Here is a 26925-nt window from a genome sequence, read left to right as displayed (position 1 = left end):
GTCGGGGGAAGCAAAAGAAAAGTCTTAATAATGTGAGATTTCTTTAATGAAATAATTTTACTGATGCAGAAATGAAAACAAATCTGCATAACATTATCAATATTTTCTTAAATCTTTTATGTTTCGTTTATATTAGCATTCATTAGCACAATTTATGTTATTTAAACCATGTACATATTGATTACTTTCAACACTCGTCAAAGTTTCAAAAATTTGACGTTGAAGAATATCCAAACAAGCTCGATAAAAAAGTATCACCTTTACGGAAACTTTTTGCATAAGAATATTCACAGAACTGATTATTATTCGTCTTTTGAAATGGTAAAATCGAAGAAAGGAAACGAAGCAATGGATAATGAGTGAGAAAAAAACGAAGACTGGTAGCTACCTGATTTTTTAACGCTTTCAACGCCCATATTGAAAGATTCTTCCACCCAGAAGTTCCTTGGAGATGATAAAAAACCGTGGGAATTGTCAGAGTTTTTCTGGGTCCATTCAGGAATCTCGGAAGATTTTGTAACCACTTAGGTGATCGCTTTGCAAATTTTCTACAAGATCATCAAATTTAACTACTATGGGTGTACATTAAAGTTGCAATGCTCGAAGAATCACCTTACTGACAATAATCTTTGGTTATTTTGTCGGTGAAAAAAATACAATGATACTACAAATAATTTCATAGAGAATCAACTTAAGATTTTACGAGTAAGTCTTTCACAATTACAGTTTGATGCTGTTGTAGTTCGTTGAAAAAAAAACTCGGATCGTTGCTATATTTACAAAATTTGTCGGCCCAACCGGCTGGACATGGTACGCTATAGGGGTCGGTGGGGCAATTTCACTCATCCGTTGCAAATTAGTTTTTAAGACCGTTTTAGAAAATGATCATAAGCAGAATAGCAAACAAACTTTTAAGAAAAGTAAAGGGTACATAAATAGGAACAATTATCTTAAAATTAAATTAATCGGATGAACGCCAGAATGCGTGAAAGTACCCCAAGGAGGGGCAATTTCATTTAGAAATGGGGCAGTTTCTCAGAAAGTAAAACGTAAGTTTTCTTAAGCTAGCAATACAAAAATAGATTTTTAAAATACTATTTTGAAACTTTAATGATCTTAAGAGTAAATTGTCGTGCAAAAATTTTATTACAGAATTTTAATATTATTTGTTTATACAACGGCAAACATAAAATATCGTATTATATATTCCTTTCTTCTTATATAAACTTTTTGCCTGCTTTTTGGGTACATACCGCCTTACTACCTATTAAATTGATTGATAAATTTATAAAATCATTCCGAAATGAGAAATTGCTTAAGAAAAGTAGGTTTCAGAATATTTTCGAACAAATAAAAAAGTAACTCCGAGAAAGGTAAATCTTGGTACTATACCGACTCATGACCGTTTAAGTCCAATGCAGCCTGGTTGGAAGTTTCAAGAGCTTTCAGAAAAATCCAAATTTAAACAAATCGATTGAGAAATAGGCCCTCCAAAGTGGTTAAACTTTGATCTTCGAAAATTCAATATCGTAATGTTCGAGACATAGGTGTTCAAAGACGAAATATTTGCCTTTTCGAAATAAACCAAAACAACATGGTTTTGTAAGGATAGGAGGGAGGTGGGGGGAAAACGGGAGGAGAGTCGTCGAAGACCGGAAGTCGATATTTCTTATCGGTTGGCCTCTAGCCGTGTCACAATTTGAAACAGAGTGTATTATATAACTGCTCTCTCTTTAAATTCGATCAGTAATAAGTAATTAGGGGAGACTGGGGCAAAAAGTCACAAAACGGATATTTTATTTTTTTACAAGCTACTCGAGCGCTTCAAAAATTTCTAATTAGCGCAGTTTTATAGGAAATTTACCGCTCTACAACTTTGTGAAAGTCATTTTCCTCTATTTTGTAAGGAAATACGTTTATTGAGCTAATTTCTAAAAGGTAATTTTGTGACTATTCTCAAAAATGCTGGGGCAAATAGTACCAGACATTGGGTATTATCATATTTTGATTCGCTTCATTACAGGCTTCCGTTAATATGAAAAAATACCTAGAGGATATATTTTCATAGAAAATTTACTCATCTACACCTTTGTAAAACACCGTTTTCTCTGCGAGAAAAGTGGGAAAACGAGAAAAGCGCTTTTCAAGCTATTTTAGAAAAAAAAACACACAAAAGACTGCAAATCGTTTGACCAATGCAAACAACAAGCGGCGAGACATGACAATGACGTTTCTCTTCGCCGTGAGACATCAGAAATTGCGTCGTTTTTTTGCTACTTTTTCCTCTATACCTTTTGTTACTTTTTACCCCAAGTGGCCATTTTTAATAAAAGGATTTCTGGAGAAAAGAACTTTTGTGAAATTCTAAAATAGATAGCAGATTCGTATTCAATTAATCTAAATTATTTAGAAAATATTCACCAGAGTGCATCTATTTTGGGAAATAAGTAGGTAATAATTGTTATCTTCTGCAAGGAAAATATTTCAAAAATAGGACTAAAAATTTCTATATTTTTTTATTTTCTAAAAATTCCTTGTTCGAATTCTAAGAAACTTACGACATTGAAGAAGGTCTATGGAGGCTATCTATATATGCTATGTATGAGGAGAAAGGGACGCGCGCGAGAAATTGAGTGGCATGTAAATGGCCCCAGAGTCGACTTATGGGGGACTTCTCGAAGGTGCTAAGTCACTATCTTTGACACTTTGGCTTCTAGGCGTGGTAACGGCGGAACGGGTAGACGAATAGAGGGGATGGAAGGACAAATAGCATTATGCCCTAGACACACTTACGACTTAAGCCGAGAGACGACTTAGTGGAAAATAATGGAAATGTAGTTTGACCATTATTTCTAATATAATTACGCTAAACCGTCTCTCGGCTAATCCTCAAGTCTGTCAAGGCCCTAACGTCAAAAACCTCGAAACTTCAGATTTCCAGAATTCTACAAAATATGACTCCTTAACGAGTAAAGAGTAAAAATATACAGCTCGAAATCGAAGGATTGCATACTGCTTCCTCTTTGGAGTTCGAATAGTAAAAACCAGATTTAAACCTGCTCTAATTGACTTCTTAAGCTATTTTAAAAGTAAAGAGAGTTTTTAATATATGGAATACTTTTTGAAGCCGTTTCAAAACAACGTCAAGTTTTATCCATGACTCTAGGTTGTCTGATTTATAGATTTATGTAAGACGATATAGTGAAGACCGGACGGCCTCGAGTGCCCGTGATCAAAATTGCCCCGCTCGTCCACTTTAAATAATTTTGAGTCATTGCATTGATTTAAAACATTTTCCAATGTTTTAATGCAAATATATTGTATAACATGCAATTAATCTTCACTTTAATCTTTTTAAACGGAAATTGGAAGCCCTCGATCTTATTCCCCTTTGGGATTTTAAACAAATATTTGTGAAGATTTTTGATGAATGCCCAAGCTAATCGACAGATTAAAGTTCTCACTTTTAGTTATTTGCTTTTTTAACACTCTTCATATCCATTGAGTAAACACACAAAGTGAAATAAATGCAAAATCCCTCGTATTTGCTCAAACGGGTGGAAATTGCTGTATTTATGTTGCAGGACAAACATGTTCAATAATAATATGACTCGTTAAAACCATGTGTAAACACAACTTCAGAGAATATAAACAAAAATTCCATCCCCTTGTACAATTGGCCCAGAAAAGAGTCTCCTATCGTGGGTCGAAGGGAGGAAATTTTCAATTCACAAATTGAGATTCATCCGGTGCAGAAAAATTCTGCTATGTTCGCTTAATAAAATGTAAATAATATTTTTCGTAGGTGAAAGAAAAAAAAATTCCAAACAAAATAAAAATGATTTCAATGAGCACTTCCCTAATGGAAATTCCGGGATATTTTTCCCGTGTTTCCTGAATTGAAAAACCATGGCAAAATTTTATATTCATTCTGAGAATATATTTACATTTTGCTCATGCAAATTTTCTTCCGTGTTGAACATTTTATTTTATTTCGGATAGGGAGAAATATTATGTATAGAGTTTCTAATTTTCTTTTTGCTTTTTTCTTCACCCACATAAAATGCTTTCATTTTTCTTTTTTCATGGGAAAATACCAAAAAATTAATGTCAATAGCGAGAAAAGTCTCTCATGTGGTATCTCTCTAAAGATGTTGATCTGTATTTGGTAAGAACGAGAGGGGAAGACATTAAATTAATGAAAACATAAATTACACAATCTTCATGGTGGAAATATTTCAATGTGACACAGTCATTCATTCCAAATGGTTTTCTCTTACTGCCAAGGGAGAAATGTTCCTTTTCGTGTGGTTATAATTTATTTCAAGTCACCAGAAACTTCAAAATGTCCCGCTTCTCCTCTCCCATCTGCATTTTCTTGTACTTCTGCTCTCCTTTCTGGGCTGGAGACTCCCAGAGTCACTCTTCAGTCGATTAAATTGTCACACCTGCCACTTCCCAACCACGAAAATATTTAAATTCACGATAAATTTCTTCTTCTAGGAAAAACCTCTGTGGCGCTTCATTTCACGTCCATTACACACCACTTTTGAGATGCTCCAATGCAAACTTAATTGTCTCATTATTTACCATGATCTTCCAGCTCATCTAACCCTCTTTGTCCCACCTATTTGGCTTTCGAGGGAAATTGTACAGATTTTTCACAAATTGCTTCAATTTTTCAGTAGGGGAATATCTTCGGAATTTTTTCTGATGGATCATTCAATTTCTTTGTCTTAAGAAACCACAAAAAGTAACGAAAAAAAATCATCAAATGAATCACTACAACTTGAGCTTTAAGATTTACAGTACAGATCCGAAAAATTACACATATGTCTCTAGAATTAGGGGAGACTGGGGCAAAACTTGTCAAAACGCATATTTAATTCTTTCACGAGCTCTGAGAAAACTTAAACGTTTTATAATGAGCATTTAAAATTATTATTTAAATAATTAGCATTTATAATCCTATCATTTTTTAAAAGTCGATTTTGTGGAGATTCTCAAAATTGCTGGGGCAAATTTTGTCAGTCTTCGGATAATTTGTGACGTTTTACTCTCGCGAACGTTAAAAATATCAAATAGACATATTTTTATAGGAAATTTATTCCTCTACAACATTGTCGAAGGTAATTTTTCTATATCTTAACGAGAAATTAGCTTAAATTGAGCTAATCAGCATTGACATTTTCTGTAAGCCAAATATTCCAAAAATAGGGCTCAAAATTTCTTTATTTTTTATTTTACATAATCCTTCCTCGAATCCCTTGAAACTTTGTAAGTTTAAAAAGGGTCATGAGGGCTATCTATAATATAAATTTCAAGCCTCAGTCTCTTTTATTTTAGAAAATAGTGAATATTGAAATTTTCGTTTTGACAAATTTTGACCCAGTCTCCCCTACGATTAAATTATTATATACCACACTATCATCTTTTCGATTTAATGAAATTATATCGATCGAAAAAAATCATCTTGTTCTGTTTCCTAAATACTACTCTGAAAAAGTTCTGTTAAGCGAACAAATAAATTTTGTTAAAATTTTATCGAAGGAATGTTGTTTATCAATTTAACAAAATTTTGCTTACATTTTGTATAGAAGAACATCCCATTGATAAACCTTTTTGTTAATTTGACAATTTTTTTTAAAAGAGTAGATTTATTTGTCTCTGCTACTGGAAATTGATATTTTATAATTGACCATTAACAAAAAAAGGCAGTTTAAAATCGTATTTTAACGGATTAAATTCAATAAAGATGCTGATACCTCTTTCAAATGCGAGAATCGGATGAGAGAAGGCTGAATAAAATTTTTATTAAATGATTATATGAATTTTATTACATAAATCCATCTTTCGGTTTAACATCAGATCTATGGTCTGATTGAAATAATACATTAAAAAAATCTTATGTTCTTCATCAGCATATCCTTCTAAACTGTTTTTTAAAAACACTAAATTTTTCGGCTTATGCAAGGGGTTATTAAAAAAAACCAATACAATCAATGCAAATTATTCAGAAGAGTCGATTATTTATCAACACATGTAAAACAATGAGACTAAAAGTTATTTATATCATTTTGAAATATATCAATAATGTAATATTCAATTGTCAATAAATTTTCAACCGCGTATAATATTTTAGTTTCATTCGTTTTGTTATTTCCTAGAGATGATTATACTTTAAATATACATTAAAGCTTTAGTGAATCCCAAAATGAAATAGGACTAAATAATTTTATTTTATATTTAATTGAAGCATGAAAAATAGAAAAAAATTAAATTCGAAAATTGACTGATAAATTATGTCCTTCTATTCTCAGATAAATTTATACTTTTTAAGCCTTTAAATTTGCTATTAAGAGCTAAATCGTAAAGATCTTTAAAGATAAATAAGGTAATGATTTTTAATTTTGAGTGTCAAATTCTATTAAACTTTACAAGATTTCTATAATCTAAAACGAAAACGCCAGATTTCTTTAAGTTTTTTTTTTTAAAGTGGATTGCAAAGTTCTTTTAAACCTTATGGAATACTGAAACTATGTTAGCCATCGTAAATAAAGTGTCATTAAGCTTAAACTTTCTATATGATTTTTTTTCATTTTAAATTTATTACTTAATATACATCTTCAAGCTTTATTAATTTCAGAATGTAAGGAATAAACAGTAACACTTTGGTTTATGTTAAATAATGTGAAATTTTTAAGTTTTTTTTAGTAAAATTTTGCTGAATAAATAAGAATTGATAAAGTGATACAAATCAACCAAAAATATAAGTACGTCCAAGTTTGAGAAAAGTCAAATTCTGTTAGGAAAAAGTTAAATTTGTTCATTGAAGGCCTTTAAGGGACATTGGTAAAAATAAAAGGATCAAATTGATCCAAATTCGATCTTTTTGCAAAAGATGGATCAAATTAGCATGTTCCATTATGATAAATGTGCATTCAGAGTTTGAAATTTGATCCATCCTTTGCAAAAGGATCAAATTTGCTTCCAATGTACACAAGCCTTAAAAGATATACTGTGGCGATTTGATGAAATATCAATCAACTCTAAATAATTTTAATTGCGAACGTAATGATTTAGATCGCTGAATTTGTATAACTGTTATTTACTTCGTGTTGTTATTGTCTCACAAAAGCTAATTTTGATATGATTATTTGTCACTTGAGTCAATATTCGATGGCTTTTGTTTTGAAGCTTTTCGCTGCATAGATTTATTTACGCACAGAACTGAATAATTATAAAAGTTGATAATCATAGGTCCGGTAAAATTATTCTTAGTTTAAATAGCTTAGGGTAAGTGTGCCAAATTCTGGCCAGCTTGCAATTTCGGCCACCTTTTATGTTCCTCGAATTTCCATGAACTTTTAGATTTTACGTACTCTAGAGGTTATACAATGCAAAAGAATAACAAAAAATGTAGCTTCGACAAACGAGATGACGTGAAAAAGATATTGGAAGAATTCCCAAAGGGATAGGAACTATGAGAATGAAGGTGGCCGAAATAGGGCATCAAAACTATATCTACATTTTTATTCGTTTTAAAATGTATTAAGAATGATTTTAGGGATTTTAGAGTAAATATAAAGACGGTAAACTCTTTACAAGGTTCCAAGCAACACTCTTTCAGAAGAAAGAATAAAAAAAAATCAATTTGAATTTAAAATATTACATTTCAAACTTTAGACTTTGACGCTTGCATGCAACTATGCCGATATTTTGCACACTTACCCTAAATGCTTCTTTCCGAAAAAATAACCGATTTTTAAATATGTATAAATATATACCAGAAATTTGAAGAAAATTTATTCTTTTGTTATCTTCCAAAAAGAACAGCAAAAACAGTTCATTTTTTGGCTACTAATTAGGGAAACCCCCTTAATAGCACACTATAAGCAATTTTTGCCAATGTGTAAGTCTCTTAGCAAAAATAAAAGAAAATTGACATTATTCGAAAGCATGGTTCGAAGGAATCGCATGGTCTTTTCATTCTCCTTAAAAAAAAATCGCGAAAAACTGCTAGGTTTTGGTCTTCTAAATCAGGCTGCCCCCTTAAGAGGAATGAATCATTATTGCGATTTATGATTTTTAAATTAAGACCATTGAAGTTCATTCAAGATTTTTAATTTTTAATATGTTTAATATGCATGCATTTATATAGTTTAGTTTTATTATTTTAGACTCCATAAAATTTTCGATAACAAGAAATTAATGGGTTGCAAATAATTTTGTTTGTAGAAAAAATTGCATTAAACTTTTAATACAGGCACTGTGATATTCAACAGCTGCTTAAAATAAAATCAAGAATAATCGCTTTTTTTGCCTGGATATACGACAAATGATTACGGTATGGCTATGTAGAAGTATAATACAAAAGTTTTGTTAATGGCTAGTGATGACTCAATGAAACTTTTGTGAAGGTAGAGAAAGAAGAGAATTTCATTGAAATGATTCAATCGCGCACGCGTAAATCTTTCAATTTTGGATCTCAACAGGAGTCTCTATTCCAGCTTTTTAACAATCATTTAAAACAAATCCCCAAAATACACTTAGCTCATTGTTAGACAGCACAACATTACGAATCATTGTGATGTTACATTCATTATATTTTCGTCAATAGAGATTTAAATCTTGATTTATGATTCTCTAGTTATTTATAGCTTTTCCTCGGCACTGTGTCTGCCCTCAGTGCTGGGGAACTTTATTTTGTCTGCATTGAGATGTTTTACTTACCTAAATTGGCTGTCATGGCCTCGATGTCCTTGGGCTTCCTCTTCCTGGGGCGCCCCTTTTGTCGCGGTGGCTGAGCCAAGGCTGCATTGAGGTTGTGTTGTGATCCGCCAAAGAAGCCCGAGGGTCCGAGTTTTGTGGCGCCATCGTTGGGACTAGGTGGTCCAAGGGGAGACGTACCAAATGGTTGGGGATGCTGGCAAGCCATGGTCATTGGTGTTGTGGTTGGAAGTGCTTCGGTTTCCAAGGAAATCTCATAGTGTAGTCTGGAAAAAGGTTAAAGGTTGCAGTTGAGGGGAGTTTTTTTTATACCAAGGTACTAGGAGATGTGGTGTAACTCACCGACACAGTACTGTCGACTCCCTCATCCCAAAGTGGTCCCCCTTCGTGAGGGGTGTATTGCACACGGCACAGGAGAAGCATCTCACGTGAAAGACAAGATGACGGGCTCTCATCACCAATTCCGACGAACTGATCGTGGCCATGCATCGGGAGCATCGTCTTGTACCAAATACTCTGGAATTATTAGTTCAAAATTACAGGGTTAAGTTTTACCGCCATTTTTATGGGTCTGCATTTTTTGAACTTTGTGTGCATGCTCAAAAATTTTTACTCTCAACTTCATGGGCAAAAGAACTTTTAAGCAAATACCCAAAGCAAGTTCATCCAACAAAACCATCCTCAATGAGAGTCTTTTCGAACGAACGTGAAATTTAATCAGTGGTGATCCTCAAAAGCCGCATTTTCTGCAACTTCTCAATCACATCTTCTCCAGCAAAAGGTATATCCAAAGACCGGGAACATTAAAATGAGAATTATTCCAAGAAGTGGCAATTGGTCGATGGGCTCATTTAAATTTAAATTGACAAATGGCGCCAACACGCTCCAATTCCCACCCAGATTTTATTTTTACCCCATCAGCACAGATTTTTACAACTTCTTCTTGGGAAAAATATTTTCCTGTAAAGTCCATCTAATTTGAATTTTGTCCAATATCCGCAGCAGAACATCTAACACACGATCTCAGTGATATTTTGTGGGCTTGTTAGAGAAATTACAATGAGACTAAAGATTCAACCATTTGTAACATTCAAAATAATTTTCATTAAAATTTATAGGTTCTTACACTGAGAATGTCTTCTTGTCCATCTTTCCTTGTCCCACAATACGAGAGAGAGGAAATGGTCATAAAAAATACACACTTTTTTTCCTCTACCTTCTTGGCGCATTTATGCTATAAATTCTGAAGGAGAATCAACTATTTTTATTGCTTTTATGTTGTGTTTATTCTTTTTTTTCTCCCTCTCCCACCAACCCATGCCCATGCTCCATCCGCAATTCCCCATTCATGGACTATCACAAGATGGGAAGAGTGAGAAAGACAGGAGACACAGAAAATACCACAATAAACCTGCCCGAATATTTTTCATCTTAGTCGAAGATACACTAAATAAAATGGATAATTAATTTATTTTATGTATATAATACAACACACTTATAGTGACATTCACGGGGTGAGAGAGGTGGAAGAATCGTAAAGAAGACATGTGAGCAGACTTCTTCAGTGTTTCACGAGATAAATCTCGCACAAGAAAGATGTTACCAGCAAATGTCCCTATCAAAAAATTTACAGTGTTCATGCTCATACAAAAACCGCGATTTTGTTGTGTAACTTCCTCCTTGATGCTAAATTGCCAAATGAGCGTTTAAAAGACCGAAAATTTTAAACAAAAACATGCTATAGTGAAAGTAATTTTTGCAATTACTTAACAGAGGTGCTATATGATATTATGATCTATTTAAGGTGAGAACAAGGCTGTGCTAAAACTACTTCTTTTTTTTTTCGAAAAAAGACTTTTGTTTAAGGACTAACGAAAAGTATATCACCAGGTGTTTTGTGCACTGCGCAAAAGATCGTTTTTTATAGGAAAACCCATAAAATGTAATTTTTGTTTATGGATCTTCGTGAATCGTATAATCGTCTTTATCGTTTTGGCTTCTTACAGTAGGTGTCAAAAGTTTGTTGCCTCATGTGTGATCAGGAAACCAGGTGCAAAAAATGATAGAAAAAATAACTTTTTAAAATTTTTCTTTTTGCAAATTAGTTGCCTGTAATCCATAAATCTTATTTAATATATTTCATATAAAAATAATTAATTTTATTATGAAAGTGATTGAACAGACTTCTGTTCGCTTGGTACGTAAGCCCAAGAAGTTTTGTGTTTATCCACAGAGAGTGACAATCAGAACAAGTGACTCCCAACTCACAATTCAACCCAAATAGAGACAGGAAAAAATTCCTGCCTCCACCCAGGCTTGAACAGGCAACTTTAGAAATATCCAAACTCACCATTGGTCTCTCAAATGATATAAAATCAAAATTTAGCCGGTTTATTTTAAGTTAGTAGCATGTTTTTGACCATTTTGAGTAACTTTTCAAACAAGGCAACAAACTTTTGACGAATCAAAAATGATCAACTTTTGGAAAACAATAATTTTTATATGAAATAAAATAGTTATTTTTTTGAAATATATTAAATACGATCTCTGGATTACAGGCATCTAATTTTCAAAAAGAAACATTTTAAAAAGTAATTTTTTCTATCATTTTTTGCACCTGGTTCCCGATCATACATGAGGCAACAAACTTTTGACACCTACTATATATCAAATATTCGATTCTCAAATAATAAGAACACAGTAGACTCTCTCAAATTCAGGCATTTTGGTCCAGAAATTATATTCGTTTCTGAATAAATGTGACTACGCAATATATTTTAAAACACTTTCCTCTAATTTATAAAAGATAAGTGCGATTATAGGTCAATCGTACCTATATTATCATGTCTGCTATAATAATGAAATGGGGCAGACTTTATAGAATAAACCATAAATTGTAATTTTTTGTTTATGGAAAGGATGTCTCTAAACTGTTATTTCTTTGTTTATTCTTTTCTATGACATCCATCTAGCCAAACTTGCGATATCGTATTTACGGTTAGATTTAAATTTTTTATCTACTATAAGTAATACTTTTTAAAAAAATAATCTACAGACATTCAAAAATATTTCTATAAGTACTTTGAAGTTCTTTATCATAGGATTTTTTATAGGAAAAACTATAAATCGTTAATTAAAAAAAGGTTATTGCAAATTGTTTTAACGTCTTTGTAATCTAAGATATCTCTATATAATGCAAACAGGTGGTCAATAATAAGGACTATTTTTAATGTTTTTTAATGAAATTGATTACAATAATTAGTTATATTTAAATAAAAAATAAAAAAGGCTTATCTATTAATTCTCATTTTAAAAGTTTTTCCCTAGTATTAGAGTAAAATGGAGCAATTTGAAACTCGTTCAAATTAGCCACAATTTACCATAAAAAAATTTATCGGAATAACTGGTTATAAGCTCTGCCATAATCTAAAGATCAAATGCCAACGTGCTATAATTTCAAATGTCCTATAATTCGAAAATAAACTGATATTTTAATATGTTTTATTCTTTTTGTGTAAAGTAATTAAAAGTTATGTATGAATGCTTTTTTTAAATCGTAAATGTGAAATTTTACAGGATATCATAATCTTTATAGGAAAAATCTTAAACAAAGTAATAATTTTTTTGAGAAAAGCTTTAATATATTTTTTGGAATCTCCTTTAACTCTATATTCTTAATCACAGGCTGCTATTATCGAATAATTGGCCATCAGCTGTTGAAGATATCAAAATCATCATGTCTTGTCATAACTCAGCAAGGTGTTTGCCAAAGAAACATTGCATGGGAAAATGCATAAAGTGAGATTAAGACTTGGGATATAAATGAGATGAATATTGTCAAAGTGTCAGGTGCATGTCGCTAAACATTTAAAGAATGAAAATTGTTTTAAACCGTTTTTTTTCCCTTATATTCCTTCTTAGTATAAGGCCTCTTTTTCCCCTTTCGAGTCTGGCTACAATTAAAATATTTTCTTTCATTGAGCAAATATGACAAGAATTTGTAATCGGATTGTAATTTTGAGCTCGTTTAGTGGAACTGTTTATATCTACCTTTTTTTTTTATTTTTCTCAGCATTTCGAGAATGAAAAAATTTCCACAGAGGAAAATGCTATACCGCAGACTAAAATTTCAGTTGAAGAGTGAAGAGAACAAATGCATAAATTTTTGAAATTATTGCCAAGATATTTCCTTCATGGTGACTAGTGCAACAAATAATATGCAGATAAGAATTTAATAATTATGCATAGAATTTTTTTTTTCATTTACAATGTCGAGCTGCTTTTGAAGACATTTTATGCTTCTGTCTTGTACATTTTATTCCTCATCTTATTGTAATATCATTCTTCACTGTTGGAAGCTACTAATTGGGAGTCAATGAGCAACATTTTTACTGGTACACCAACATTATGAGACTCTTTAGTGATTTCCAAGAGATACTAACAAGGCATGATCGAAGTGAGGATTTTTTTTTTAGTTTCATGTATAGGGCTTTATAAAGATGTTTTAAAAGGGTTTTGAGGTGTGTCATCATTAAGGCATCAGCACTCTTTTATATTGAGAACCTCTGGGCAATGCATTAAATATTGTCTTGAATGAGACGTGAAGGTGCCGATCATTGAAATTATCCATCGCGTGTCCAACCAAATCGGTCAAAATCTAATCAACACACAGTGTTTTGCACTCTTTTTCGCTGCATTGAACGAGAAAATAAGAAGGAAACGCCATTGATCATCGCCAGCAGTGATTATAATAATTCAGCACATGTTTATTCAAATTTGTCTCAACGAGCATCATGCAGACTATGGTGTGGAACTGGTGTTAAGAGGCCTTTCATGTGAAGAGCTAATTCAACAAACTCCTAAGCCTTATTCCCAATACTTCAACAATGTATACTCATAACAGCAGACGCCACCGAGTGCAACAATGTTTTGGGATCTCCCGTGGAGGGAAGAAAGATGCCCAGCGGGTGGTTCTTCCTTGTGAGTCCTCCGGTGGGATTTCTTCTGTGGTGAGGAAACAAACTTCCACCTTTCGCTCAAACAACAAATCATGCAATTTTAACTATTGAAATGTAACATGGGAGTGAACTCATGAGAAATCAATAGGGGTATTGCTGAGACATTTATTCAATCGATGAATGAACCACAGCAGAAATATAACGTGCATATTCGAAGCACTTCTATAAAATCGTTTTTAGAAATAAAATTTAAAAATAAACTACATAAGACTTTCATTCAAACAATTGATTTTCAACGACCCCAACGACCATATACCAACAAATATTCCAGCATGAAGGCGACCATGCAAAAAAAACTGATTAAATATGAAGATATAGATTCAATAACACATTAATTTACTGTGTGATACTTTATTCAGTTCATAAAATATACATATTTATTTTATGAATATATGAAATTTTATGTCATAAAATATTATTCTCGCTAAACGGTTAAGTATCACTGAGTAACTATCTTATGAAGGGTTTACGCAGCGTGTAAAATCCAAAGCATACAAAATGTTTTTATTGCATATTTGTGGCAAAATCGTAAAAGAAACTTAAAATGAATAACGCAAAACTGCTAGGAGCTATGTACTCTAGTTTACATTTATTCCTAAATTTATGCTCAATTGCGACTGCTGCTAAATTACCATAACTATTCCTAGAAAAAAAAACTAGTGATAAGCCCAGATAGGCTTACAGTATCTGAGATGCTTTATAGCTGCCCTCGAAAAGATCGGAATGGACTAAGGTTTTTTATTAGAACATTTGAGCCTGATTCACGACACATAGGACCTGGCCCAATTATTGAGAAAAAATTGAAGGTTTTTCAAAACGACGGAGGGTGGGTTGCAAGGAAGGATCTGACATCACCTTCTTCTAGTTGCCCATCGACATATAACCTTCGCCGAAAATAGTTTGTCAATATCTCTATCCGTTTTCTCTTCAAAAGCGGTAACACGATAGACGGACGATACAGGACACATAGGGTAAGTGTGCCAAATTCCGGCCAGCTTGCAATTTCGGCCACCTTTTTTGTTCCTCGAATTTCCATGAACTTTTAGAAGAATTAAATGGTAAAAAGTAGCTAATAATTTTTAAAAGTTCATTTTAATTGGTGGAATAATATGACAATAACTTGACGATCCGAGGTACACTGCCGGTCGCTGGTACTCTTCCCTTATTTACTTTTATTATTACTCGAATTCAAAGAGAAAGTAATAATCTGATTTATTCAGATTATTATTGGGATAATGGTATTGAGGCGAACATTATCTATAACGGAATTTTTTCACCTTCACACTCACCGTTTGGAAATCACTTAGGATAAGTGTGCCAAATTCCGGCCAGCCTGCAATTTCGGCCACCTTTTTTGTTCCTCGAATTTCCATGAACTTTTAGATTTTACGTACTCTAGAGATTATACGAAGCTAAAGAATAACAAAAAATGTAGCTTCGACAAACGAGATGACGTGAAAAAGATATTGGAAGAATTCCCGAAGGGCAAGGAACTATGAGAATGAAGGTGGCCGAAATAGGGCACCAAAGCTATGTCTATATTTTTATTCATTTTAAAATGTATTAAGAATGATTTTGGAGTAATTAAAGACGGTAAACTCTTTACAAGGTTCCAAGCAACACTCTTTCAGAAGAAAGAATTAAAAAAATCAATTTGTATTTAAAATATTACATTTCAAACTTGAGACTTTGACGCTTGCATGCAACTATGCCGAAATTTGGCACACTTACCCTATGATATTTATGATCTATGATTTTTAGAACATTACGTACATAAGAAATTGGACCCGATTTGACGAAGTCGGATTTCGCACCTTAACAAAAGTTACATTGTAATGAATCTCAGCTAAATCGCTTTTTGTACATTTACAAAACAAAAGCAAAATTATGTACAGTTCTAAGGGAAGTTCTGGAGGGATCGATACGGAAGGTTGGATTATCACTCTACAATGAAATGCTTTTTTTTTTGAAAATTATTCGTAGCTCTTTATGAGTTATCTTTTACATACTGTGTTCCATTAGGTTATTAATGTTTCCCTGTTCCCGAATATAAAATAACTGAAATAACATTTCAATAGTTCTTATTGCTGCTTGTAAGCAATAAAATATTTAGAAGAAATGAAAAACTAGAAAGCCTATAGAAACATATGCTATATATATAAACATTCACTTTATTTATCTTAACGAGCCTTACCGGAGCCTTCAACTCTGTTGCAGTTTAGTGATTAAAATAGTAGCTTCAGAAAATAAAAATGATTATAAAAAGTAGTAGGGTAAGTGTGCCAAATTCCGGCCAGCTTGCAATTTCGGCCACATTTTTTGTTCCTCGAATTTCAGTGAATTTTTAGTTTTTGCGTACTCTAGAAACAATACAATGAAAAAAATAACAAAAAATGTCGATTACACAAACAAGATGATCTGAAAAAGATACTCGAAGAATTCCGGAAGGGCATGGACCTATGAAAATGAAAGTGGCCGAAATAGGACACCAATGTTATGTCAACATTTTTATTCATTTTAGAATGTATTAAGAATGAATTTAGAGAAAATAAAGACGATAAACTGTCTACATGGGTTTCAAGGAACACTCCTAACAAAAAAGTAACAAATAAATTCAATTTGTATTAAAAATATTAAAAAATAAGAGGACATTCATCGAAGACAATATTCTACCGGGTGCTCTAAGCCGGATATATTGGCTATTTATTAATACAATTATTTCTGTGTGCGGGTAATCATCTTTAAACAAACTCCAATGCTTCTGATCACAAGATCCCAAGAACTTCCCTAAGCGATAACTTAAAAGGGTTAGGGCCTAAATAGTCTCAGAATTATCAGTCCAATTTGGATTTAGAAATTATTTGCATGAATTTTCTTTATCTGATTGTTTACCTCCAAATTTTACGAGTATATATGCTCAAAGATCAGCCGGAGCGTAATTTAAGCATTAGATTTAAATAAAGCTCATAGAGTTTTCAAGTATTCTTGAAAGAAGATTGAGGAGAAGAGATTCTATTGATCATCGAAAGAAATTGTGGACGGAATGTTCTCTTTTAACAGCAGAGGAGAGAATCCTTCAAACTTATAAGCCTTAAAAGAAATAGTCCAACTCAAATGTGATTCTATAGTTTCCTGAAAAAAATATCTCTAAATAGCACAAAAGTTGATGTAAAAAAACATAATTAAGACAAAAAAAAAACAGGAAATATCCTATAAAAGATAAAATAATACTAGAGTTTGGATTTTATAGACTTTTTTAAAAGTGGCGGATAGTGGTTAAAAAGATTGTGAATAGTGGTAATTATTGCATAGATAATAAAAGATAATTTTTAGTTAGGTCAACATTAAATAGCAGAGACATTTATAGCCAACATTTAAGTAGCTTAGGGTACAATTTAAATAATTTAATAACAAGAACTGAAAAGTTACAATTATACGATGTATTGTTATTTAAGTTGATAAATATTGGTTATTCCTCTCTACTTAGTTCTGTATGAGGTTTCTTTCGTAACTGCATCGTTCTTCGGAAATTGCATTACATTAAATTATATTATATCTACATCTTTCTCCAAAGTATTATGCTTGAGACTAAAAATTAGCCCCCGTATTATTTGCAAAGGTCTGTATTCTGCTGGTGGTTAGTTATTTTGCTGGTGGTTAGTTATTATTTAATTTCATTGACAATAAATAATTATCCCATTGAAAATGATTATCATTAAAAGATAAATTTACTAAGAAAATGTGCAATTATTATAAAAAAAAAGATATGGCCACTAAACGTCCACTGCCGTCTTATAGTATTGATGCACACTATCCAAATTTTACCAAGCTAAACTATAAAAAAGCTTCTTCGTAAGCGATTGTATAATCTAACTAATAAATCAATTTTTGATGAACTTCATTTATTTGACGTCGTACCGACGACTTTGAAAATTTTATAAAATTTTAGAATTCCATTTGAATTATGAAACACAAAGGGAATTTAAAGTCAATAAAGTTTAATATTTTTAATTAGTGTAGCAATTGATCATAATTTTAATTCCTTTATCATTCACAGGGTTCACAGGTATCAATAGTTATTCAATATCATTGACATTCGATACATTATGCCAAGTTTAACAAATTTACTTAATATATTTTTGTTATACATTTGGTATGCCTTGTCAAGTCTGTTTTTAGTTCCATGTATTTTCTGCTACTTAAATTTGCCTTATATTTTCTATTACCTAATAATTTAAGACTTTCATCTCATAATTTAGTGGTCAAAAACTTTTTTTAAAAAAATCTAGAACAAGATCTAAATCTAATAAGTTATTGCAGAAAATATTTTCAGTTCTCAAATTCCTAGTTCTTTAGTTTCTAAATAAAAGCAAATAAAACAATCTCATCTAATAGTAGGATACATAAGTCCGCCTTATCAACCGCAAGCATCAGAAAATTTTGGGCCAGTTGCTCTGCAAATTTTCTCAGTTCATGTGAATGAACCGAAACACACGTGCTATAGCAAAAGAAGAGGGAAGTGTAACTTATATTTATAAATTATGAGGTTATAAATATGAATAATGTTTTGAATCAATAGAAAAGTGAGATTGTTTAATAATAAGTCAAGTTTATACAAGTCTTATTTTTCCCCGTGACTTTTCTATGCTTATAATTCGTAAATTTAATGTATACAGCACAGAAAGTGAGATTAGTTCTTTTCTGGTAAGATGATTTCAAAAATGATAATATGCAAAATTTTTTGAGTATAAATAATGTTTTCTTTCAAATTTCTGTATCATATAAATTACAAATGGCCATAAATGATATTTTCCCGCCAATTGATCTAGCAAAATGCAATAATGTATGCAAATACATGAGATTAGAGGGAGCCAGAGCCAAAAAAAAGAGGTTACAAATGACAAAAACAAATCTCAAGCAGCTTTCAACAATAACTCGCATTTCCCCTTTTGTTTGTACCATTTGTAAAAGTGTTTTTACCACTGGTGTGAGGATACAAATGTTCTCAGTTGACGATTTGTTTGGCTGAACAACTTTGAGTTCTCTGAATTGAAATAGGTACAATTGCAAGTTTGCATCACTCTCTCACTCCCCAGAACTACTGAGAGACTGTTGCCTATGATTCTTTCATGATCACAGATATTGTGATATGCATTTATGCTGATATCGAACTCTTATTGACAATGGTAGGTGTTTTGAACATTATTTTTTTTCTTTTATGTAGGGGAAAGCTTTCAGGCTTCGTATACACTCCGGCTTCGGACACGTGAATATGAAGTGTTCGAAGCCTGAAAGCCTTCCCCTACCGTTTACATACATGGAGAGATTTGTTGATAAATTTATTCGAAAATGTTCAACTTCATTTAAAAAAACGGAGACTTATGGCCTCTACACATTGGGAGCAATTTTTGTCAAAATTGCTTTTTTGAAGGAAACTCCCTGCAGCGTTGTAGGGAGAAACGTCAAATTTCTGTCAAAAACGCAATTTTTGACGAAAATTGCTCCCAATGTGTAGACGCCTTTAGTCAACTTTCAGAAACTTTTATTAAATTTAGTGAAACCTTTTTCATAAAAGCTTAAAAATAAATTTTGTGAACAGTTAATAACGCCATCTATCGAGTTTTCTTCCGACATTTACATGTCAGTTGAGTGAATTCCCGTCAAGATGGTTGTTTTTAATTCACAAATGATAGCTTTTCGTTGTTACAAAAGTGTCAGCGCCTTTAATTCGTTTATCCTAGAATCTGGATGTTTAATTGTAAAGGCGGATAGTGTCGAGAATAGATAGTGCGAAGTTTAGTCTAGGTCTAGAAGATGTTTTGAAATGGTAAAATTGATAATTTTACCTCTGGTCACTTTTCCACTTCTTCAATTTTCATATCAAACGTTTAGATTTTTTTCAATTAAAAATTTGTAAAATAAATTCAAAATAAAAAAAAACTAGATCATTCTATAGGATGTAGGGCATATACAACCTGAAATGAGTTTTCGACCATTTTCACTCTGGAGTAGGTTGTTAACCTTAACCAACAATAAGACGGCAGTGGCCGCAGAAATAAATTTGCAATTTTCTTTTTGTTACATAAATTATGAATGCAGTATTCCAGGAAGTATTGATGTTAATAAATAGTGGTCTATCTAAAAAAAATTGAATTGCAAAAACTCGAATTTTCAACTCCATGTAATCCATTTTAGCTAGAGATGGTAAAATTTTAGAAATTTCACGGCAGTCACCATCTACTTTATGCGGAAACTCATGAAATTTCATGAAATTTACCATCTCTAATTTTAGCCAAATAGCTTAAATTTAAAATTGAGAACAGTTACTAGGACTACTATCGGGAAAAAATAGTGCCCTCTAGTGGAGAAAAACTGTTCAGTGATACAGCAATTGGTTTGATTTTATTTCCCATTAATGAAAAAAGTTTTCGCAAAAATGCTAGTAATTAATTTTTAGTTTCAAAATGTTGTGGTTCCGTATATGAGCCCTCTTTAAATTGATGCAATATTTGAGTCGAAGTTTTCGAAATCTAGGCACGTAAGATTTAGAATTTCAAATAAATCAATTTAGACTTCGGAGAATCTTCTTAAATCATTCTTAAATCAATGAAATAATCTTCAAAGTTTTGTATTAATTAATTACAAAATTATTAGTAAAATTCTAAACTAGTTTTTCCGGAATTCAAATTTTTGACCTAGGGCAAAATTTAAAACCGGTTCAAAGGACAATAATTGTTTTGCAATATTGTTAAAATTCAATTTTGAAGATCGTGAACTATTTTTTCTTTTTTTTATTAGGTTCATATTATACTTAAGGCTTTGGGAATCCATTTCTATTTCAAAACACTAATCATGAATTGTAAAAGTAACAATGGCCTACAACCAGTGATTCGGTATTTTCTGCCGTCTTGCCCGTTGAGGTCGGTTGTGAAATTGGTGGCAGCCGCAGATGGTCTAAGAGGAAATAAATCATCTATTTATTTATTTACTCGATTCGAGTTGTCTCACAAGTAGAATATTAGGAAGAATCACAGCTTCTATAAGTTAAAATAGCTTTATCACTAGTTTTTGTCCTCTTCAGTCGGATTTCATGAGGCAGGATTCAGTTTACGATTTAGAATCCCGCATTTTCGAGACGTTTTTCTCTGCTCTATTGTGGTGCACTTAATTGGTATATAGGATAAATGCGAGTGCTCGAAAACCGCGCATTATCGCAGCGGGTTATCATTCTTCAGTGTTATGGGCGCTTCCCTAGTCGTTCTCCTCACTGGCGATATTGTTTGTGTTTGCAGCAGGGACCAGCCTTATTGGTAACAACAACATTTAATGCGAGAAACGAGTGTTATGGGAAGCACCGAGACTTCCGAATGGATTTATGTGTGAAATTCACAACCATCCCATTGATGGGCAGAACGTGCAATGGACACATGGTGATGGGAAAATATCAATGACGCCACACCAGGGAGACATTTTCACCTCCCAGAGACCAAGTCTTTCTCACAAAACTCTTTTTTATGCTTAGGTGGAAGATGAGAGTCAAAAGGTTCCATCGCCAAGAAGTCCAACGTGACGAATGATATCGATGACATTAATTATAATAAATATGACAAGAAGTGATTGGTATAACTACTGCGTGTTCATAATTATGAATTAACACGTCAATTTTGCGGGTATTTTCCTTCCCGGCATGCGTCTACACAAGAAATAAAAAAAACGTTAATAATTGATCAAGTTTATCTCTTTAGTATGCAAATCATGTTACACACCATCCTCGATTCTCTCCAATTAATCGCCCCTTTTACTCCTTTATCCTCAGAATTATCTTATAACTTTGAAGTGTTTATTTGGAGCAAAGGAGTTGCAGCCACTTTTGTGGGCAAAACACGGAAATTGTTGAAAATTGTTGGTCGTCTGATCTTGGGAAAATTACAGTGGAAGCTACCGTAGGCACTTTTATACGCACTAATGCATCAATTATGCTTTACACTGCGTTTTCTCGGTTATTACAGAACATTTTAGTGTTGGCGGTATGAAATTTAATCGATTTTTATGCGGAATTTCTGGTTGTATTGATGGAATTGCACTGAAAAAGTGCAATAGGTGTTGTAGGAGTAACATTGTAGCAAAATTAAAATGAGTTTCTAAGAATTTTTTGTTTCTGGATAATTTAGAAGCTTTACAAGTAATTGAGATATACATTGCTTTAAGCTACTGAATATTATATGAAATTTAAAATAGAAATGAAAGATTTTTTTTGAAACATGAAAACATTTTAAATAAGATTTAAACTTTTTTTAAAAGCCATTTTTTGGATTCAACACAGGACATTCATTAAGAAGTATTTTAGGATTTGCAAAGTGTAACGAATACTTATAAGTATAGATGGCAAATTTCATGAAATTTCACGTTTTTCCGCCTATTGTAAATGGAGACTACAGTGAAATTTCATGAAATTTGCAAGCTGAAGTCAAAGTGGGAAATTCGGTCTAATTTTTTGTTCTTCAATTTGACCATCTATACTTAATTCTGGCCAATTTAATTTGCCATCTATACTTATAAGTGATAAAATGAAATATTAATGCTACGAAAAGATTAAAACTTTAGAAGAATTTCCGTTAATTTTTGTTTATTTTAATCGTACGTTTTGACTGAATCCTAAATCGTAAAAATTGAAACCAGTTTCCAGAACTACTCATGTTTCACGTTACAAATTTAAAATATAACTTCTTAAAATATAAGTAAGATAAGATAAGATTTTGCCAGGGGTTAGTTCTCCATTTCGGATATTCCGATGCATCTAGGCCACCAATTGGGACCCTTACGCTTCCCCACTCCTATTCTATCTTATCCCCCGATACGGGTAGCCGCTCTATATCGCAGCTCTGTGTGGACAATCAGTGCCGTTACTATATCACAGCGTCCCTTCTCGGTGTGTGTTTGGGATCAGTGACAGCGAATACTTGTATCGACTGAAGTACCACTTTTATGTCGAAACTCGTTTTCGTACCAGCCTCTATTGTTTTTAGGCGGTTCACTTTTTTGCCAATATGCACCATTGACATTACTATTCATTCATTCACTGGACGAATTCGAAGCCGATATGGCATGAGAAATCTTTTTTTCTGCTGCCGCTCAGCTCCGAACCCACGACCTCGCAGTCACAGAGCCACTGCTCTATCCACTGACCCACTCGAGGCGCCTAAAATATAAGTAACTCTTACGCCTCTTTTGGGACCCTGGACACTTGTAGTAGGACTGTTGAGCCTAGAGGAGTTGGAGGGAGAAAGTTCATCTTGACGAAGACTCTTCTAAGTTAACGGTACCAATCACTGTTCAGCTGAGGTGGTAACTCTGAGGGGTGCTATAACGGCGGCTAACCGCAAATTACGATATCGGTATAGTTCCGCTAGATGGGGTTGTGAGTGCTCAACGAGATCGAATCGGCTCGTCAGTCGGTCTTCACCAGCGAAGCGAGGAGGATGCCAGATCCATGGCTGTCTTGGAATAGGCAATGGGGCTCAATTCCTGGAAGCTAGCGATGAAGGGTGCTCTAGCATGTTCTGGTGTAGGGCATGTAGCATTCGTGCTACACACTTAAGACTAAAATTAGATATATTTGATTCATAATTCTCCTGGAACCATTCTAAAATTTCGAAGTCAAATTGCTGTGATTTTTGGATAGGAAAATCTATCTTTCGAATCTTAAAATAATATCTTGTTGATGACCTAAAACTCTTTAAAAAAAATAAGTTTGAATGAAATTCCTAAGCTCGAAATCTGAAGGTCCGGAAAGGTAATAAATAAATAGTAACAGGTTTCATCTGTATTTTTGAAAAACAAATAGAAATGAAATTCTGAACATGGAACACTTGAAAGAAGCACTCAATTTGCTTATATCACAAAACTTTAAATAATAGTAAATAGAATCATAGGTGGTACAGGGTAATTCAGAACCTGCATCAAATGGTAATCTTTCACAACAGACCCTATCATCTATTGACCAGCGTGTATTCTCAGAAAGAAAGTCAAATTTGTTATATCTCTGACCACTCAGTGTGCACAGTTAGCTGGATAAAGCTGCGGTTTCAGCATATTTTTGTTGAGTCGATTAGCTAAACTATGCTGACCGGTCAGCAGCTCTCGAACAAAATGTACGAAAAGTACTAACCATAAATATGGAGATAGCACAACCTTGCGAGTATAGTTTTAAGGTTAGCAGAATTCAATTGAAATTGCATACAGGGAGATGCGACTTAACTGAAAACGCATTGAAAGAATTTGATATGAATTGCCTACTTTTGAGAGAATATTTATAAAATAATTTTTGATTGCACCTGAATGTATGCAAAAAATTTTCACGAGTTAAATTTGAAATCCATTTCCATGAACCGTTGGGGCTGAAAATCGGCTGAAAAATTGGATCCGAAAAACTCGTGGATAGGTTATGGATTTTTTGAAACTTTTTCAAAAAATATGCCCTGTAGGTATGCAAATTTTCTTTGTCACTGGAGTGATTTCCCGGGCTTTTTTCGGTTCCGAAAATTTTTTTCAAAGCGGAACTCCTGTATGTTTTCAACTGAATGGATATCGGCTAGAATTAGATGCTCGCTGTATAATATAGGATATATTCGACCTCATTGAATATTTTAGTACAATTAGTTTATATTTTGCTGTTTTAGTTTGAGAGTATTAAAAAGTTAAAAAAAATTAACTTGGTTCTCTTCTATTAAAATATTAATATTTTTGAATCTTTCTGCTATTTTGTGTTTTTTTATAATTCTGTCTATTTAAAATATTAATCCTTCTCTTTAATATTTCAGAAACTAACTTTTGACTGAACTTTCCCTGAATAACAAATGTACCAAATGACCCCATTGAACTGATTTTATTCATTTGATTTTTTTTTACAAAGATTGACCAGATTCTAACTTGAGGGAGCCATGAGTGCTTCAAACTTAATCATCCCTTGCTTGGAATGAATATAAAATTTTTCTAGTGTTTTTAGGATAGCCACGAGCGGTGTTTTTCTGGTCAAATATCGTGAATTGACTGACCATAAAGAAGAAACCTGCATATTGTTACAGAGGGTCCTTTTAAGTCACTGTAGAAAAAATTAAACAAATATGTAGATAAATTTCGACGATTATATTCAAATTTAAAACAAACAGAAAAATCCCAAAACACAATTTCAAATTCAGGTTTTGACGAAGAAAACCTTCTTTAGTGTTTTGTATTCAATCATTTCCATTAAAAACCTTGCCAAGGGGTAAAATTTGAAGCATGAGAATGCCAACTCGGTAATGATTGCTGGATATCCCAATTGCCTTATGCATAAAGACAAACAGAAGCCAGTCGCTGGGATTCCTTTTGACTCATAAGTTGTGATATGTTTTCCACGATGTCACCTGCAGGAGATTGACTCTTGAGTGCCAAATAAGAAATGAAGTTGAAGGAGAGATTGCGGTGGCTTTCAATAAATTCAGCAGAATTTATGGAGGTCTTCAGTGGCAAGGTAATTCCATCTCTTGCATTTGGACACCGCCACATGGGACAGTGAACAAAACTACTGGGCACGAAGGTGTATATGATTTGTAACCTGAAGATGTGGACATATGAGTGCGCGACATAAAATCTGAGATTTATACCTCATCTGAACAACACACAAAAATTCACATAAAAACTCGCACAAAATTGTTATTTTTTTTTTGTTGAGGGAGAATCCACAAACTTCTCAAACTGTTTGTGAATGTACACGGTAAAAAAATGACTATTACACAATTTTTTACACGATTACAGATAGTCAAAGAATATGTGTAATTCTGAGATAGAAAATTACACTTTCATAGAATGTATGTGAATTTAAAGCATGTGTAATTTTAACTAAAACGAATGTTTAGAAAAAAACACATTTGCTTATATGTTTAATTTTACACAGAAATGTCATTACACCCCATAGAATTAGTGTTTTTTAATAAGTGGATATCTTCAATCTATTATCTTCAAAAACAGTATGTTTTCGTGTAAGGGTCTATTGCAAAATTTTTCACTGTGTAATCATGCCAATTGATGCTGTGGCGTTGAGATTTCTTCACTCCTCATCCAAGGAATATTGCAAATCCTCCAAAAGATCACCATGGATTGAGGTAAGACCCCAAGACACCGCGGATGAACACCATGGATGAGGAAGATCTCATAGTGATAAAAAGTCCCCTCAGTATCAGATTTCAAACAGATCTTGAGTGAGAAAGAGTGAAAGAACATTGTCATATATTATAAGTGTACAGCAAGAGGACTGTCCTCGTGTTTAATTCTTTACACCGTAATGACAATTATCGCATTTGTCATAAAATTCATGTAGGCAATTAATTGAGAAATCATATCAATAAATCACACGCACATGCAGCTTCTTTCTCTAAAGGAATTCATCTTCGTTCAAGACTCGTCTGCTTGGCGCCAAAAATGCATTTTATCCCAGAATTTATCCCTCTCAATTCTGATAGGGATATATATATTTTTTTTCTAATATCATGATACTTTATCATTCTACCGTCTTGTCGTAACACCCTAGCGGAGGTAATGTGTTTGTGAATGATGTATTGCACTGTAAATTAAATTCCCTAGATTGAATATCTCACGGGATAAAAATGTGAGTAAATTTAACATTAGATTGTTCACAGATAAGCCCAAATACCGTATTAATAAAGCAAGACATTAAACCTCCACGAGGTATCATCAGTCTTGACCTTTAAAAAACAGAAACAGAAATCGTGGGTGTACCTAATGTTAGAATAAAAGGCTATTTAAGAAACTAAAACATACACTGAGAAAAAAATGGTTTTGTTTTTTTCTATTTTGTGTTCTTAATTTCTAATATATCAATCAATATTAAAGAAAATTATTATAAGATCGTTTAATGACATCGGACAACGCGAAATGCAAAAGAACATTAAATGAATTAAAATCAAATGAATATTAAGTGAGATTTTTAACAGTTTCACCTATAAAATATCATGTTCTAGTTTTTTTTCTATGCTTGAGGTATATGCTTATTTTTTGCGACAGTTTGTAATTTTGGACACATTAAGGATAAAGTTGGACACTACAAAAAATCAATTAAAATTATTAAAAGTATGAAATCAGCTGGCCGAAATTACAAGCAATACCTATGTCCGAAATC

General features: G+C 32.8%; 1 protein-coding gene across 2 annotated transcripts in view; it reads right to left on the bottom strand.

Moving 5' to 3' along the window:
- LOC129799020 (protein apterous) overlaps positions 1-26925 on the bottom strand; it is a 107799-nt gene that overhangs the window by 8180 nt on the left and 72694 nt on the right. For both annotated transcript variants that reach the window (XM_055842608.1, XM_055842609.1), the window contains exons 5-6: positions 9073-9246; positions 8734-8996 (exon numbers count right to left, since the gene is read on the bottom strand). In XM_055842608.1, the coding sequence (XP_055698583.1) occupies positions 8734-8996; positions 9073-9246 (437 nt within the window). The remainder of the gene's footprint in view (positions 1-8733; positions 8997-9072; positions 9247-26925) is intronic.

The sequence above is a fragment of the Phlebotomus papatasi genome, chromosome 1 (assembly GCF_024763615.1).
Source record: "Phlebotomus papatasi isolate M1 chromosome 1, Ppap_2.1, whole genome shotgun sequence".
In the NCBI taxonomy this organism is placed as follows: Eukaryota; Metazoa; Arthropoda; class Insecta; order Diptera; family Psychodidae; genus Phlebotomus; species Phlebotomus papatasi.
The sequence above is the reverse complement of the archived record's forward strand: the minus strand, read 5'-3'. Positions and strand labels throughout refer to the sequence as shown.